The 15,957-nt window shown below is 38.6% G+C and overlaps 1 protein-coding gene across 18 annotated transcripts in view; it reads right to left on the reverse strand.

Moving 5' to 3' along the window:
* DLGAP1 (DLG associated protein 1) overlaps positions 1–15,957 on the reverse strand; it is a 1,249,429-nt gene that overhangs the window by 41,629 nt on the left and 1,191,843 nt on the right. For all 18 annotated transcript variants that reach the window (XM_067699609.1, XM_067699614.1, XM_067699612.1 and 15 more), the window contains one exon: positions 12,065–12,156. In XM_067699609.1, the coding sequence (XP_067555710.1) occupies positions 12,065–12,156 (92 nt within the window). The remainder of the gene's footprint in view (positions 1–12,064; positions 12,157–15,957) is intronic.

A 15,957-nucleotide genomic window follows, 5' to 3' on the forward strand; every position in this document is an offset into this window, starting at 1 on the left:
GTCACTAGTGGGCTAATGTAAGAAAGTCTAGTTGGAACTACTGTTGAAATACAATTGTTACTTGGAAGGAAAGAGGAGATCCCTGGGAGTCTTTTAGCTTTTTCACCTAAGTCAATAGAAGGGGTTGGTTTACTAGATTTGCTAATTATCAGCTTGAAAGGCAAGAAGACCTCATGCAAACTCCTGGCGAGCAGTCCAAAGGATGAGAGAGAATGGGGGTGGGATGCTTGGAGGCCCTGCAGTAGAGCAGCAGCTGAGGGGAGTGTCCCTGGGAGAGGGGTTGGCAAGATACGCCTGCTTTGCTTAGGATCAGTCCTGCAGAGCAGCAAAAATACGCCATGTGGATCCTACCGAATAATCCTACTAGCTGACCCGTGAAACAGGAATTGGGGACAGATAGCTAATGTTGGATGGAGAGGAGGCGTTTCTTTATTGGCCTAAGGAAGCAGTCTTGCTTCAAAACCACATGCATTCATTGACTCTGGCTTGCAGCTGCCATGGCATTTAAACTAGTGATCTTTAGGCAGCCTTCCTTTGTGCCCAGTCCCCACAGTGAGGCAGCTCTGGAGAATGGACATGGCGCTTCTGCTACCAATGGCATTTTCAGGATGGGATGCCTGCCTGAAAGTATAACAGGAAGATTTGTGATCCTCCATTTCGATTCTTTTTCTTGAAGTAGGTTGGTTACCCAGTGCATTTTATGTTTTTACTAATGAGTTATTAATTTTCCTTTTGTTTGGATAGGGAACACTGAAGAGCACCCTGAATTTACAAGTCTGCCTCTGAATAGGTGGATCAGGCAGATGGACTCTGTTATGTCGGATTTGGTTCCTAAATTGTGATGGTTTCAAAAGGTGGTGAGGAGTCTCTGGGTCTTTTCCGAAGTCTTTTAATCTTCCTCTCTTTGCACTATCTCTTTCTTTCTCTGGCTCTATTTTCTTTCTGTTTTCCCTTTTTGTTAGGTTAGTGTTGTTTATCAGTCTGTTTATTTGGGGAAGGAAAAGATGGATTGTAATGGCCATTCAATGCGAAAGTAAGAGTCTCATCTTTATCACTGGATAATTTTTTTTTAAAAATCCCACTGCTGTCTTTAAGAAATCTCATCTGCCCAATTTTATGTTTTAAGATCCTATCTAAATGAATGAATACCAGCAAAATTATAAAAAGAATTATAATTAGAAACAGAAGAAACAAGCGATCCCTGCTTGTTTGACAGTGGGTTTCTTTTGGAAAGGCTCAATACAATCATCAACATCCATTTTTTAATGCTTATTTACTTCATAGCGGTTAACTGCGAAGTGACCTTTGAGGACGGGTATATTTTGGAAGGTTAAGCAGCAAAATTGGGGCTGCTAGCCCTTTTGGGGAATGAATTTAAAAGAAATCACTCAGTTTACGGAGGAACTGAGCATCCTACAGACTTCAATAATTTATTAATTATTCAACTTTTTAATAACGTGATGAAGTAGCTCATTTGAAGTTTGGGGGTTGCTATTAGGCACGTCCAAATAATGTAATATTAAACACTCCTGTAGATGGACAAGTGTCAGGGCATGAATTTGGTGATATAGAATTGTTGACTGCAGGGGAAATGTTTGAAGTACGTTTAAAAAATTAAGATGATTTTCTCTTATTTTCATTTTACATTTTATTTTATTTTTTATTTTTACTTTTGGCCTTGACCAGGGATCAGGGGCCAACCCGTACCCCCTGCATTGGGAGCACAGAGTGTTAACCACTGGACCTCCAGGGAAGTCTCAATTTTCTCTTTTTTTTTTTGGCGGTACGCGGGCCTCTCACTGCTGTGGCCTCTCCCATTGCGGAGCACAGACTCCGGACGCGCAGGCTCAGCGGCCATGGCTCACGGGCCCAGCCGCTGCGCGGCATGTGGGATCTTCCCGGACCGGGGCACCGAACCCGTGTCCCCTGCATCGGCAGGCGGACTCTCAACCACTGCGCCACCAGGGAAGCCCTCTCTCATGGTATAATTGCTTTCTTGAGATGTCAATCTTTAGAGAGATTCTATTTAGGTACCTAATAGAATAGGAAACACTTATATAGTGCTTCCTGTGTGTCAAGTATTTTTCTAAATGTTTTACATATGTTAAACAAAACACCCCAACAGGACAACACTGATGTTTACCCTATTGTGTATCCTTCTCTCTTTTTTTTAAAATTAATAAATTTTAGAGAAGTTTTAGGTTCACAGCAAAACTGAGCAGAAAGTACAGCGATTTCCCATATACCTCCTACGCCTTGACATATACAGCTTCCCCGCCATCACCATCTCCCACTGGAGTGATGCATTTGTTACTAGTGATGAGCCTACACTGACGTATCATTACCATCCAAAGTTCACAGTTCACATGAAAGTTCACTCTTGGTGTGGTATATTGTATGGGTTTGCACAGATGTAAAATGACACCACTGTAGTATCATACAGAATAGTCCCAATGCCCTAAAAATCATCTGTGCTCTGCCTATATACACTTCCCTTCCCCCAAACACTGTTTTTCTACTGTCTCTATAGTCTTGCCTTTTCCAGAGTGTTGTATAGTTGGAATCATCCAGTATGTAGCTTTTCAGATTGGCTTCTTTTACTTAATAACCTGCATTTAAGTTTCCTCCTTGGCTTTTTGTGGCTTGATAGCTTATTTCTTTTTCTTATTTCATTGCTGGTATACAGGATAGTGATTAACTTTTGTATATTCACCTTGTATCCTGCAAACTTGGTATAATTATTTGTTAGTTCCAGGAGTCTTTTTGTCAATTCATTCAGATTTTCTACGTAGACAATCGTGTTATCTGTGAACACAGTTTTGTTTCTTCCTTTCTAACCTGTATACCTATTATTTCCTTTTCTTGCCTTATTGCACTAACCAAGACGTCCAGTATGATACTGAAAAGCAGTGGTAAGAGGGAACATTCTTGCCTCGTTCCTGATCTTAGCACAAAAGCTTCAAGGTCCTCACCATTAACTAATATGTTGGCTGTAGGTTTTTCATAGATATTCCTTATCAAGTTGAGAAAGTTCCCCTCTATTCCTAGTTTGCTGAAAATTTTTGATCGGGAGTTAGTATTGGATTTTGTCAAATGCTTTTTCTGCATTTATTGATGTGTTCATGCGGTTTTTCTTCTTAGCCAGTTGATGTGATGGATCACATTAATTGATTTTCAAATGTTGAACCAGCCTTGCATATCTGAGATAAAACCTACTTGGTCATGGTGTACAATTTGTTTTATATATTGTTGAATTTGACTTGTTAATACTTGAGAATTTTTGCATCTATGTGCATGAGAGATATTGGAATGCAGTTTTCTTTTCTCATCATGTCTTTTTCTGGTTTTGGTATTAGTGTAATGCTGGCCTCATAGGATGATTTAGGAAGTATTCCATCTGCTTCTATCTTTGGAAGAGATTATAGAAGATTGATATAAGTCATTCCTTAAATATTTTGTAGAATTCACCAGTGAGCCCATCTGGGCCTGGTGATTTCTCTTTTGGATGATTATTATTTATTGATTCAATTTCTTTAATAGATATAGGCCTATTCAGATTGTCTATTTCTTCTTGTGCGAGTTTTGGCAGATTTTATATTTTAAGGAATTGGTGCATTTTATCTAGGTTATTATTTGTGGGCATAGAGTTGTTCATAATATTCCTTTATTATCCTTTTTTTTTTTTTTTTTTTTTGCGGTACGCAGACCCCTCACTGTTGTGGCCTCTCCCGCTGCGGAGCACAGGCTCCGGACGCGCAGGCCCAGAGGCCATGGCTCATGGGCCCAGCTGCCCCACGGCAGCGGGATTCCCCCCCCCCCGGACTGGGGCACGAACCCGTGTCCCCTGCATTGGCAGGCGGACCCTCAACCACTGTGCCACCAGGGAAGCGCCCTTTATTATCCTTTTAATTTCCATGGGATTTGTGTGATGTCCCCCTCTAATTTCTTTTTTTTTTTTTAATTTCTTTTATCTATTTGTTTTTGGCTGTGTTGGGTCTTTGCTGCTACGCACAGGCTTTCTCTAGTGGGCTACTCTTTCGCTGAGGTGCGCAGGCATCTCATTGCAGTGGCTTCTCTTGTTGCAGGGCACAGGCTCTAGGCATGTGGGCTTCAGTAGTTGTGGCACGCGGGCTTAGGAGTTGTGACTTGTGGGCTCTAGAGCGCAGACTCAGTAGTTGTGGCGCACAGGCATAGTTGCTCTGCGGCATGTGGGATCCTCTTGGACCAGGGATCAAACCCATGTCCCCTGCATTGGCAGGCGGATTCTTAACAACTGTACCACCAGGGAAGTCCCTTAATTTCTGATATTAGTAATTTGTGTCTTCTTTCTTTTTTTCCTTAGCTAGCCTGACTAGAGGCTTATCAATTTTATTGGTCTTTTCAAAGAATAAGCTTTTGGTTTTGTGGATATTCTATATTGATTTGTTATTTTCAATTTCATTAATTTCTGCTCTAGTTTTTATTGTTTCTTTTCTTCTGCTTACTTTGGATTTAATTGCTCTTCTTCTTCTAGTCTGGTAAGGTGGAAGCATAGGCAATTGACTTTAGATCTTTCTTCCTTTCTAACATATGCATTCAATGCTATAAATTTTGCTCTAAGTGCTATTTTTTCTGCATCACACAAGTTTTGATAAGTTGTGTTTTTATTTTCATTCAGTTCAAAATATTAAAAAATTTCTATTGAGAGTTCTTCTTTGACTCGTGTGTCATTTGGAAATGTATTGTTTAATCTCTAAATATTTTGGAAATTTCCAGCCATCTTTCTGTTATTGATTTCTAGTTTAATTCCACTGTGGTCTGAGAGCAGACATTGTGTAACTTTTACTCTTTAAAATGTATCAAGATATGTTTTGTTGCCCAGAATGTGGTCTATCTTGGTGAATGTTCCATGTGAATTTGAGAAGAATGTGTAATCTGCTGCTGTTAGATGAAGTAGTCTACGGATGTCAATTATATTCAGATGACTGATGGTGCTGTTGAGGTCATTTATGTCTTTTCTGATATTTGGCTTTCTGGATCTGTCCATTTTTGATAGAGGGGGTTGAAGTTTTCAAATATAAGAGTGGATTCATCTGTTTTTCCTTGCAATACTATCAGTTTTTGCCTCATGTATTTTGATGCTCTTATTAGGTATATAAACATTAAAGATTGCTATGTCTTTTTGGAGAACTGAACCCTTTATCATTATGTAATATCCCTCCTTATCTCTGATAATTTCCCTTACTCCAGAGTCTGCTGTCTGAAATTAATATAGCCACTCCTGCTTTCTTTTGACTAGTGTTAATATGGTATATCTTTCTCCATTCCCTTACTTTAAAAAAACAATTTTTTTAACATCTTTATTGGAGTATAATTGCTTTACAATGTTGTGTTAGTTTCTGCTGTATAACAAAGTGAATCAGCTATATGTATACGTATATCCCCATATCCCCTCCTTCTTGCATCTCCCTGCCACCCTCCCTATCCCACCCTTCTAGGTGGTCACAAAGCAGCAAGCTGATCTCCTTGTGCTATGCAGCTGCTTCCCACTAGCTATCTATTTTACATATGGTAGTGTATATATGTCAATGTTACTCTCTCACTTCGTGCCAGCTTACCCTTCCCCCTCCCTGTATCTTCAAGTGCATTCTCTACGTCTGCATCTTTATTCCTGTGCTGCCCCTAGGTTCATCAGAACCTTTTTTTTTTTTTAGATTCTATATATGTGTGTTAGCATACGGTATTTGTTTTTCTCTTTCTGACTTACTTCACTCTGATCCCCTTACTTTTATTCTTATTTTTTTAAATAAATTTATTTATTTTTGGCTGCGTTGGGTCTTCGTTGCTCCACATGGGCTTTCTCTAGTTGCGGCAAGTGGGGGGGCTACTCTTTGTTGTGGTGCACGGGCTTCTCATTGCAGTGGCTTCTCTTTGTTGTGGAGCTCAGCCTCTAGGCGCACGGGCTTCAGTAGTTGTGACACGTGGGCTCAGTAGTTGTGGCTCACAGGCTCTAGAGCTCAGGCTCAGTAGTTGTGGCACACGGGCTTAGCTGCTCTGCAGCATGTGGGATCTTCCCAGACCAGGGCTTGAACCCGTGTCCCTTGCACTGGCCGGTGGATTCTTAACCACTGCACCACCAGGGAAGTCCGATCCCCTTACTTTTAATCTGTATGTGTCTTTATATTTAACGTGGGTTCCTTGTAGAAAACATAAAATTGGGTATTGTTTTTAATCCAGTCTGACAACGTCTGTCTTCTGATTGGTATATTTAGACAATTGACGTTTAAAGTGATTATTGATATCGTTGGATTAATGTCTACCATATTTGTTAACTGTTTTCTACTTGTTGTCCTAGTTTTGTCTTCCACACATTTCCCTCTTTTCTTAGCATGTAAGTTATACTTCTTTTTCACTCTTTTTAGTGGTTGCCCTAGAGTTTTCACTGTACATTTTACAACTAATCCAAGTTCATTTTCAAATAACACTATATCACTTCAAGAGTAGTGCAAGTACCTTATAATAATTAAGTAGCCCTAATTCTTACCTTTCATCCTTTGTATGATTGCTGTTATTCAATTCATTTATACTCAAGAGTATAATATATTCATATATATTGTTCCTATTATTATTTTGAACAAACTGTTATCTGTTAGATCCATTAAGAATAAGATAAATGAAAGTTTTTCTTTTACCTTCACTTTTTCCTTCTCTGATGCTCTTCCTTTCTTCATGTAGATCTGAGTTCCTGGCCTATATCATTTCCCTTCTCTCTGAAGAACTTCTTTTAACATTTCCGTAAGTTGGATCTACTGGCTACAAAGTCCCTCAATTTTTGTTTGTCTGAGAAAGTCTTTATTTTTCCTTCCTTTTTAAAGGATAATTTCACAGAGTATAGAATTCTAGGCTGGTGTTTTTTTCTCTCAAATATTAAATATTTCACTCTATTCTCTTCTTATTTGCATGGTTTCTGAGGAAAAGTCACATATAATCCTTATTTTTACCCCTCAGTAGGAAAGGTGTCTTCTGGCTTGTTTCAGGAATTTTCCTTGGTTTTCTTTGAATATGGCATGTCTAGGTGTATTGGGCATTTATCCTGCTTGGCCTTCTATGAGCTTCCTAAATCTATAGGTTGGTGTCTGACACTAATTTGGGGCAATTTTCAGTCACTATTGCTTCAAATGTTGCTTCTGTCCCTTTCTGTCTTTTCCTTCTGGTATTCTCATTATGCATATGTTCACCTTCTGTAATTGTCCCAGAGTTTTTGGATATTCTGTTCTGAGTTTTTTCAGGTTTTGTTTCCTCTTTGCTTCCAGTTTTAGAGGTTTCTACTGTTGTATCCACAAGCTCAGAGATTCTTTCCTCAGCCATGACTCGTCTACTAATGAGTCCATCAAAAGCATTCTTCATTTCTGGTACAGTGTTTCCAATCTCTAGCATTTGTTTTTTATTTTTTCTTAGAATTTCCATTTTTCTGCTTACGTTATTCATCTGTTCTTGTATGCTGTCTGCTGTTTCTATTAAAGTCTTTAGCATTTTAATCATACTGTAAAAAAATTCCTGATCTGTTACTTCCAACATTCTTTTTTGTTTAATTGCTATCAAACTGTGTAACCCAGACCTTTATTTTAATGTACAAAACCTTTATTTACTTGCCACTTCTCTAAACTGTCATTTAACCTAAAAGCTGCATGTCTCCATACCCTCTAAAGAAATATTTGATTTAGATTCAATTGATTCAACCTACCAAATTTCACCAGTGAACTTATGAATACTTCCTATTATCTCTCCATCTACCCAGCCATCCATCCAACCTTATTTTTTTCCTGCTTTCAGTATTTTTTTAACTTTTTAAATCTTTTATTTATTTTTTTCACACACACACTGTATTTTATTTTTACAAGAGGTAAATAAACTGACCCCAAGCATTGTAAATGGATGACCACAACAAAAGCAACAATGATTGCAATTACCAAACACGAAACACACTCATACTATGTCATACTATTGACATTCAGTCCAGTAATCCTCCACTGTAACAGCTCCTTTACTTTGCAGTGAAAATTGATTTGTATATTTTTTGCCTCTGAGTCCTTGTGGGATTTTTTTTTTTTATTCAAACAGAAAGTCAAAAATTAGAATCATTCTCATCAGTTCACTCAGTCCCATGTAATTAATTTTTTTTATCTTGATCTTTTGTTAGCACTTTTATGAATTCATCAGTTTTCCCTTAGAGTTCTGACAATGCTTATTCATTCAGTTCAGCAGTATAGTCAGTTACCAGAAACCTGTACTTGTCAGAGTCTTTTCCATGAATTCCTTGAAGATGAAACCCTTTTACAGGAACGTTTTTGCAAAAGCATCAGAGTACACCCAGACTTCCAACATTCTTGTCATAGATGACTCTGAGTCTAGTGCTTGTTCAGTCTCTGCAAGCTGTGTTTTTTACCTTTTAGTATGCCTTGTAAGTCATTGTTGAAAGATGGACATGATGTACTAGGTAAAACAACCGTGGTGAATAATGGGTTTTTAATAAACGTGGTGGTGAGGTGGTGGGGAGGGGAAGCATTCTCTAGTCCTACGATTAGGTCTTAGTCTTTCAATGAGCCTGTGCCCTTGGACTGTGAACTTCAACAGTGTTCCTCAATCTCTCCCCACCTGCCCCCCACTGCAGGACAGGGTGGCAAGACGGGGCTGGCTGGGGTTGGGTATTTCCCTTCTCCCAGATAGATTTAGGCTCTGATTAGAAACCCAGCAGATAAGGCTCTGGTAAATTAGTTTCTCCTGCAGGCAGATCTTGTTAAGAACAGAATGCTCTGGCATATTTCAGAATGGTTCCTTTCCCCTCTCTCCATCAGAAGCGTGAGAGGATTCTTCTCTGATTTCCACTGTGAGGACCTGGTAGATCTTCTGCAGTTAAGAATCATGAAAGTAAGGAGGCCCCCCTATGACTGGGTCCCTGTAAAAATTTCAACTCTCAGACTTGTCCTCCCTGAGCTGCCAGCAATTCATCAATTACAGTTCATGTTTTCCTACCCTGGTACTGGTTCGCATGGGGCTTTTCTTGTGGGTTTCTACTCCAGCAAGTTGTGATTCTCTGTGTCTGTGAGTCTCTGCAGTACCTAGAGCACTGATTTTTCTTGTGGCCTCACTTCTCTGACTGGTTTAAGAAGAGTTGTTGATTTTTCAGTTTGAACAGCTTTTTTACTTGTTGTTAAAACAGAGTGGTGACTTCTAAGCTCTTCTTTACCTGCTGGACCAGAAACTGCCTGTTATCTTCTTTTTACATATAAGGAAACCAAGGCAAAAAGATATTTAGCAATTTGATCAAGGCCTCCCAGCTAGTAGGTGGAAGAGTCAGAATTTGAATCTTGGTTCAGGAGCCTGTGTTCTTAACCACTACATCATTGAGGAAAACAAGCAAGTTGGGCTTGTAGGGGAAGGAGGAATATGTTTTCTTACCATGAGATCTTTCATATCTACTAAGTTTACATTTTCAAAACATTTTCTAAAACAATGAAAGGAACATGTGCCAGAAGGGTTGGCTTGAAAATAATGATTACTAAAACTTGAAGTAGATACAATAAGTAAACATTTTAGAGTAAAAGAAAACAAAAATCACTCCTAAACCTACCATTTTTACAGATTACATTTCAGTCCTTGTTCTTCTTTGTGAATATTATATGTGGGTATTATGTCCTCTTTTTCATTTAACATCGTATCATGGGAATTTCTCCCATGTTTCCACATCTTCTTTATAATCACATTTAATAGCTGTATAATAGTCTATCCTGGTGACATGCTATAACTTACAAAAGTATTCTCTTATTGCTTGACATTTGATGATTGACATTTTTCTTTTACAATGATAGGTAATGTTCCACAATATTTTCCCTTTCACTGAGTGATTTCATTCAGGAGAGCCCCATGAATGGAATTCCTGGGTCAATAGACTTGGATAGTTGTATAATTATTGCTAATTTTTGTCATATTAGTTTCCACATTAGGGTTGTCCCAATTTTCTGGGCTTCCAGCATTGTGTAATTACATCAGATATAGTAGCATCAAAATGTTATATATATGTATATTGAAAACCTTTTAGATACAAAGGCAGTGTCAATAACAGGAGGCTATAAAATAGGACCCGTTCCGTGAACTGATGCATGACTTATTCTCAGATTTTAAGTTTGTGTTACATGGGGCCTTGTATATAGGAGACATTCCATAGATATTTATTGAATGGATGGGTGATGAACGGTTGGATGGATGACATCCAACTGATTTCTCCTTATTAACACATAAAAAGTTAGTGGCAAAGTTGAACTGACATCCTGATTTAGAATACAGAGTTCTTCCTCCCACTATAACTGCAGTTTTACTTCATTCAGCCAACATTCACTACATACTTAGTATATGAAAAGCACAGTCTGGAAGCTGGGGGTATTACTCTCAATAAAACATAGTTCCATCCATCATGGTCCTCACAGTTGGACTGGGAAACTCACAAACCTCTCCAGATCAAATTCTCATTTATAAAATGAATGGACTGACCTCAGAAGTCCTTTCCAGCTTCCGGATTCTGTGATCTTCTCAAACTCTAAATTTCCTACTTCTAGATACTAAGTCTAAAGTAAGCTTATCTTAAAGAACAATCTAAAGAAACTGGTGATCCTGGATAGTGACAGGGAGTCTTCTCCCCTTCTTACTCCTCATTTGTTCGTTCATTCATTCATCATTCATTGAGCACGTACTAAACATGAGACACTATTAAGCTCTAGAAATAAAAATACCAATAAGTCCTCTTCTCTTAAAAAGTCTATAGTCAAAAGTGCGACGGTTTTTTGAAGAGGGATAGTTTGGCAACACAACAGTACTCCACACAGTGTTTATGTGTGTGTGAGTGGGATCCACTTATTCTACTGTCAGGAAGGGGAAATTTCCCCTTTTCTCCTCTTGAGTTCCTGTGGTTGGACCAATCATAAAACTGACACAAGACAGATTGTGTCCTGTGGACTGGAGAAAAAGAAACCCATTTAATTTGTGTGCACATAGAGGTCGCATAGAAATGGGACCTAAGAAGTGGCCAAAGCAGATAGCTTTTATATTTTTTAGACAAAGAAGCAATAAATATGAGAGGGATTGACAGGACAAAGAAACTTAGCTTTGGGTGTTTAATTAGTAAGGAATTTAAGCAAAGTTTGCGCTTAGGTAGTAAATTAGTAAAGAAGTAACAAGTACCATATGCTAACACATATATATGGAATTTAAGAAAGAAAAAATGTCATGAAGAACCTAGGGGTAAGACAGGAATAAAGACACAGACCTACTAGAGAACGGACTTGAGGATATGGGGAGGGGGAAGGGTGAGCTGTGACAAAGCGAGAGAGAGGCATGGACATATATACACTACCAAACGTTAGGTAGATAGCTAGCGGGAAGCAGCCGCACAGCACAGGGAGATCAGCTCAGTGCTTTGTGACCGCCTGGAGGGGTGGGATACGGAGGGTGGGAGGGAGGGACACGCAAGAGAGAAGAGATATGGGAACATATGTATATGTATAACTGATTCACTTTGTTATAAAACAGAAACTAACACACCATTGTAAAGCAATTATACTCCAATAAAGATGTTAAAAAAAAAAAAAAAAAAGTAACAAGTATGCAGGCTTCTCTCAGCCCTGAGTCCCCTATCTCTGGTGATGATGGTGTCTTTCTACCTCCCAGTCCAAGGAGAGCACCTTTCACATGGGAAATTTATTTCCTGCTTTCAGGGAGACAGAGAGGAGGGTAAAAGTATCCCTCTCGCGTTGACTGTTTCTTAAGTAGTTTTAATTCAAAATAATCAACGTGCCATTGAGGCATATTTTGGGCCCCAGCACTACTATTCTAGCTAACATTTAAATGGAGTGGTCTCCAGTATCAAAGTAGAGGAAGGAATCAGCTAATATTGACTCAGGCTCCCCCTCTGAATGCTCCCAGAAGTTAATGGAAAATAACACTGAATCTTCAAGGTTTTTCATAGGGAAAAAATACTTGTACCATACTTGCCAACATCAAGACGAAAGGGGACAAATGCATGTGGACTCACCATTTCTCTTCTTCTACTTGCACTCCTATGGACTGGAACTTACTGGGTGCTTTATTTTCCCCTGTTTTGTTAGGTTCCTCAGCATCATCCACCTGAAGAAATAACCAAAAGTAGAGGTGCTCTATTTTAGTCATCTTGCTTGAAAAACAAAGTCCCATTTCATTAGAAACCTCTATAATATTATTGGAACGTTTTGTGATTTATAACCTTTTTGTTCAATGTTTACGTGTTTGATGAGCAACTTCATTATAATGCACTTGGACTCTGCTGATCTTAGTAAAATGCAGTTTTGTTCATTTCCAAAGTGCCTAATAAACGTCTGTGATTCCTGCATGGACTTGTGAGGATATACTTCCTGTGAGCTCTGTATTAGAAGGGAGCACCTCATGGGATGGTGTTGTTGAAAGTTTTGAATCTGCAAATACCAAAATGCAAAAGAAGGCAGAAATTTCACTTATTGTAGTTAGAATTGTTGACATTAGGAGATTTAGGTATTAACCTCATTAATATAACTATAGAGCATCTTCATTTTTTTTTCCCCCCTTAAATTAAGGAATTGGCTTTGGATATCACTCCATAGTTTCTAAATAGCTAGGCATATATTATAGTTCATATAGAAAATGTATCTGTGTATAACTGATAGCTTATGTGACAGGTGAGGCCCAACCCAAATTTGAAATAAATTTTATGACTCTTCAGAGCAGTTAGATTTATTCCTCTTTTTTCTCTATGTTTTTAATAGATTAGTTTTTTCTAAATAGAAAGCCATTTAACGTAAGTTGTATAAAACTAAAACACAGAAGTGTATAATGTAGAAAGCAGAAGTTCCCCATGAAGCACGGTCAGTCCTTTGATGCATATTTGACCATCTTTTAACGTATGTAGAATATATTATATATAAAAATGATTATTAATACTAAATTTACACAGATGAGATTACACTATATATTTTTTGTGTGCAATCTGCTTTATTCATTAACACTGCTATCTTTTGGACATTTTATCATGTTAGTAAATATAGCTCTAACTCAATCCTTTTGTTGGCTACATAAATACTCCTTTTAATGGTTATGTAAGCAACGTGGGCATCAGGGTAATTTTCTCTCTGCTGTTATTACATTTAGTATTATAATTAATATTTCATATGTATATTTAGAACAATTCTGCAAATACTGTATGAGAAAAATTCTTAGGAGTAGAAATGTTAGATGGAAGTACTGAGCATATTCAGCTGTAAGGGATATTGACAAACTGCTCTTCAAAGCATTTATCAGTGTATGGGAATATCCATTTTCCAAATGTTCACCAATATTAAATATTGGCAAACTTTACAATTTTTGCTAATATCACAGGTGAAAAATATCTATTAGCCTCTTGTATTTTTATCTGTAAACTGCCTATTTATATCCTTTGCTAGTTATTGTGGGGGTTTTTTTCTTATTGAGTTGTTTATTTTCTTCTTTATAGGATCTCTTTACATCTTATGACCCTTAAACCCTTTCTTGGCTATATATACTGTAAATACTTTTTCCCAGTTTATCGTTTGTCTTTTAAATTTTGTCCTTCATTGTAGAGAATCTTAAATTACTATGTAGTCAATCTAGCTTTTATGGTTGGGAAAGACCAAAAGTTCTCTTATATTTGTTTTTATGCTTTCATTTTTTTTTTTCATATTTAGTTCTTAAATCCACTATCCTGAAATGTTTGTGTAGAAGATACAGAAATTTAATATTTTTTCTGCACATGAATCATCAATTGACCTGGCTCTTTTTATTAACTAATTCATCTCTTTGGTTTGAGATGCCAACTTTATCTTATACCAAATTTTACCCATATATATTTACCCAAACATTCTCATATATAAAAATGTGTTCTGGGGCTTCCCTGGTGGCTCAGTGGTTGAGAGTCCGCCTGCTGATGCAGGGGACACGGGTTCGTGCCCTGGTCCGGGAGGATCCCGCATGCCGCGGAGCGGCTGGGCCCGTGAGCCATGGCTGCTGAGCCTGCGCATCCGGAGCCTGTGCTCCGCAGCAGAAGAGGCCACAACAGTGAGAGGCCCGCGTACCGCAAACAAAAACCAAAAAACAAACAAACAAAAAAATGTGTTCTGGGTCTATTGATCTATTGGTCTTATTGCTCCTCCCTCTCTTTTTTTCCTGATATAATTTTGTAATAAATCTTGATATTTTCTGTGACAAGTCTCCTCTTGTAATTCTTTTTTTTTTAAAATAAATTTATTTATTTATTTTTGGCTGCGTTGGGTCTTTGTTGTGGCACGCGGGCTTTTCGTTGTGGTGGCTTCTCTTGTTGCGGAGCATGGGCTCTAGATGTGCGGGCTTCAGTAGTTGTGGCTCGCGGGCTCAGTAGTTGTGGCTTGCGGGCTCTAGAGCACAGGTTCAGTAGTTGTGGCGCACAGGCTTTGTTGCTCCGCGGCATGTGGGATTTTCCTGGACCAGGGCTCGAACCTGTGTCCCCTGCATTGGCAGGTGGATTCTTAACCACTGCTCCATCAGGGAAGTCCCTGCAATTCTTTTTTTAAAATGTAATTTAAAAACTCCAGCAACCTAAGTGTCCATCAACAGATGAGTGGATAAAGAAGATGTGGTACATATATACAATGGAATATTACTCAGCCATTAAAAAGAATGAAAATTTGCCATTTGGAGCAACATGGATGGACTTGGAGGGCAGTAAGCTAAGTGAAATAAGTCAGACAGAGAAAGACAAATACTGTATGATACCACTTATATGTGGAATCTAAAAGATACAACAAAGTAGTGAGTAGAACAAAAAAGAAACAGTCTCACAGATATAGAGAACCAGCTAGTGGTTACCAGTGGTGAGGGAGGGAGGGGCAATATAGGGGTGGGGGAGGAGGAGGCCCAGGCTCTTGGGTGTAAGATGGGCTCAAGGATGTATTGTACAACGTGGGGGAATACAGTCAATATCTTGTGATAACTATAAATGGAAAGTAACATTTAAAATTTGTATAAAAAAGTTAAAAATTTTTTTAAATAGAAAATAAATTTTACTCATTAAAAACCCCAAAACCTCTAGGGTATTTTGGGTATTAACTTCTTCTAAATAAACTTTAACATCACATTGTCAAAACCCTCCCCCCCGTCTCGACTAAGTGATAAAAATCACATAGGAATTTTCATTGAAATTTCTTTAAATATTTGTATGAATTTTGAGAGAATTGCCATCTTTACACTTTGGAGTATTCCCATATAGAAATATTAATAGCTTTCCATTTATTCATTTATCCATATCCTTCCCCCACCCACCCAGGACTAGAATACCAGAAAAACACCAGAAAAAGTAGTTGATGTGAGTTTTGGTGACATATTATATAAAAATGCATATTTTTAAATATTCTAGAATCATATTAGTGCTGTGAGTTGCTCCCACTAGAAGAACACGTGAATCATATGTTCACCACATCCGTCACGGGCTTTTGAATGCATGTGCTCATTGAGGGAAATAGCACATTTATTTATTAATCGGACAAAGTGCCTCATTCTGGTGACTTAGTTACTGTCTGGAAGCCCCAAGGCCACCTTCTCTACCCAGCTGCTCTGTGGCACAGGGGCCAGGACTCTGAAGACTACATTTCCCAGGCTTCCTTGCTCGCTGGCCTCCAATTAGGTTCTAACCAAGGAAGGTCGGAGGAGGGAAGGGGGCTTCCATCCTGTTTCCACCTTCTGCTGGCAGTTGTGGCTCCAACCCCAGCCCTTTCGAAGCCCAACAGCACGTGCGCCAGCCCTTGCAAGTCCTGGCACCAGACGGCCGTGCTCGCCTCAGTGGTCTGGGATGGGCTATTTGGGCCTCTCCTCTGAGTGTCTGAATTTTGGTAACCCCGTCTTTCCCCTTCTGCTCCCCTAGTCCAAGGG

The sequence above is a fragment of the Pseudorca crassidens genome, chromosome 12, assembly GCF_039906515.1.
Source record: "Pseudorca crassidens isolate mPseCra1 chromosome 12, mPseCra1.hap1, whole genome shotgun sequence".
Classification (NCBI taxonomy): domain Eukaryota; kingdom Metazoa; phylum Chordata; class Mammalia; order Artiodactyla; family Delphinidae; genus Pseudorca; species Pseudorca crassidens.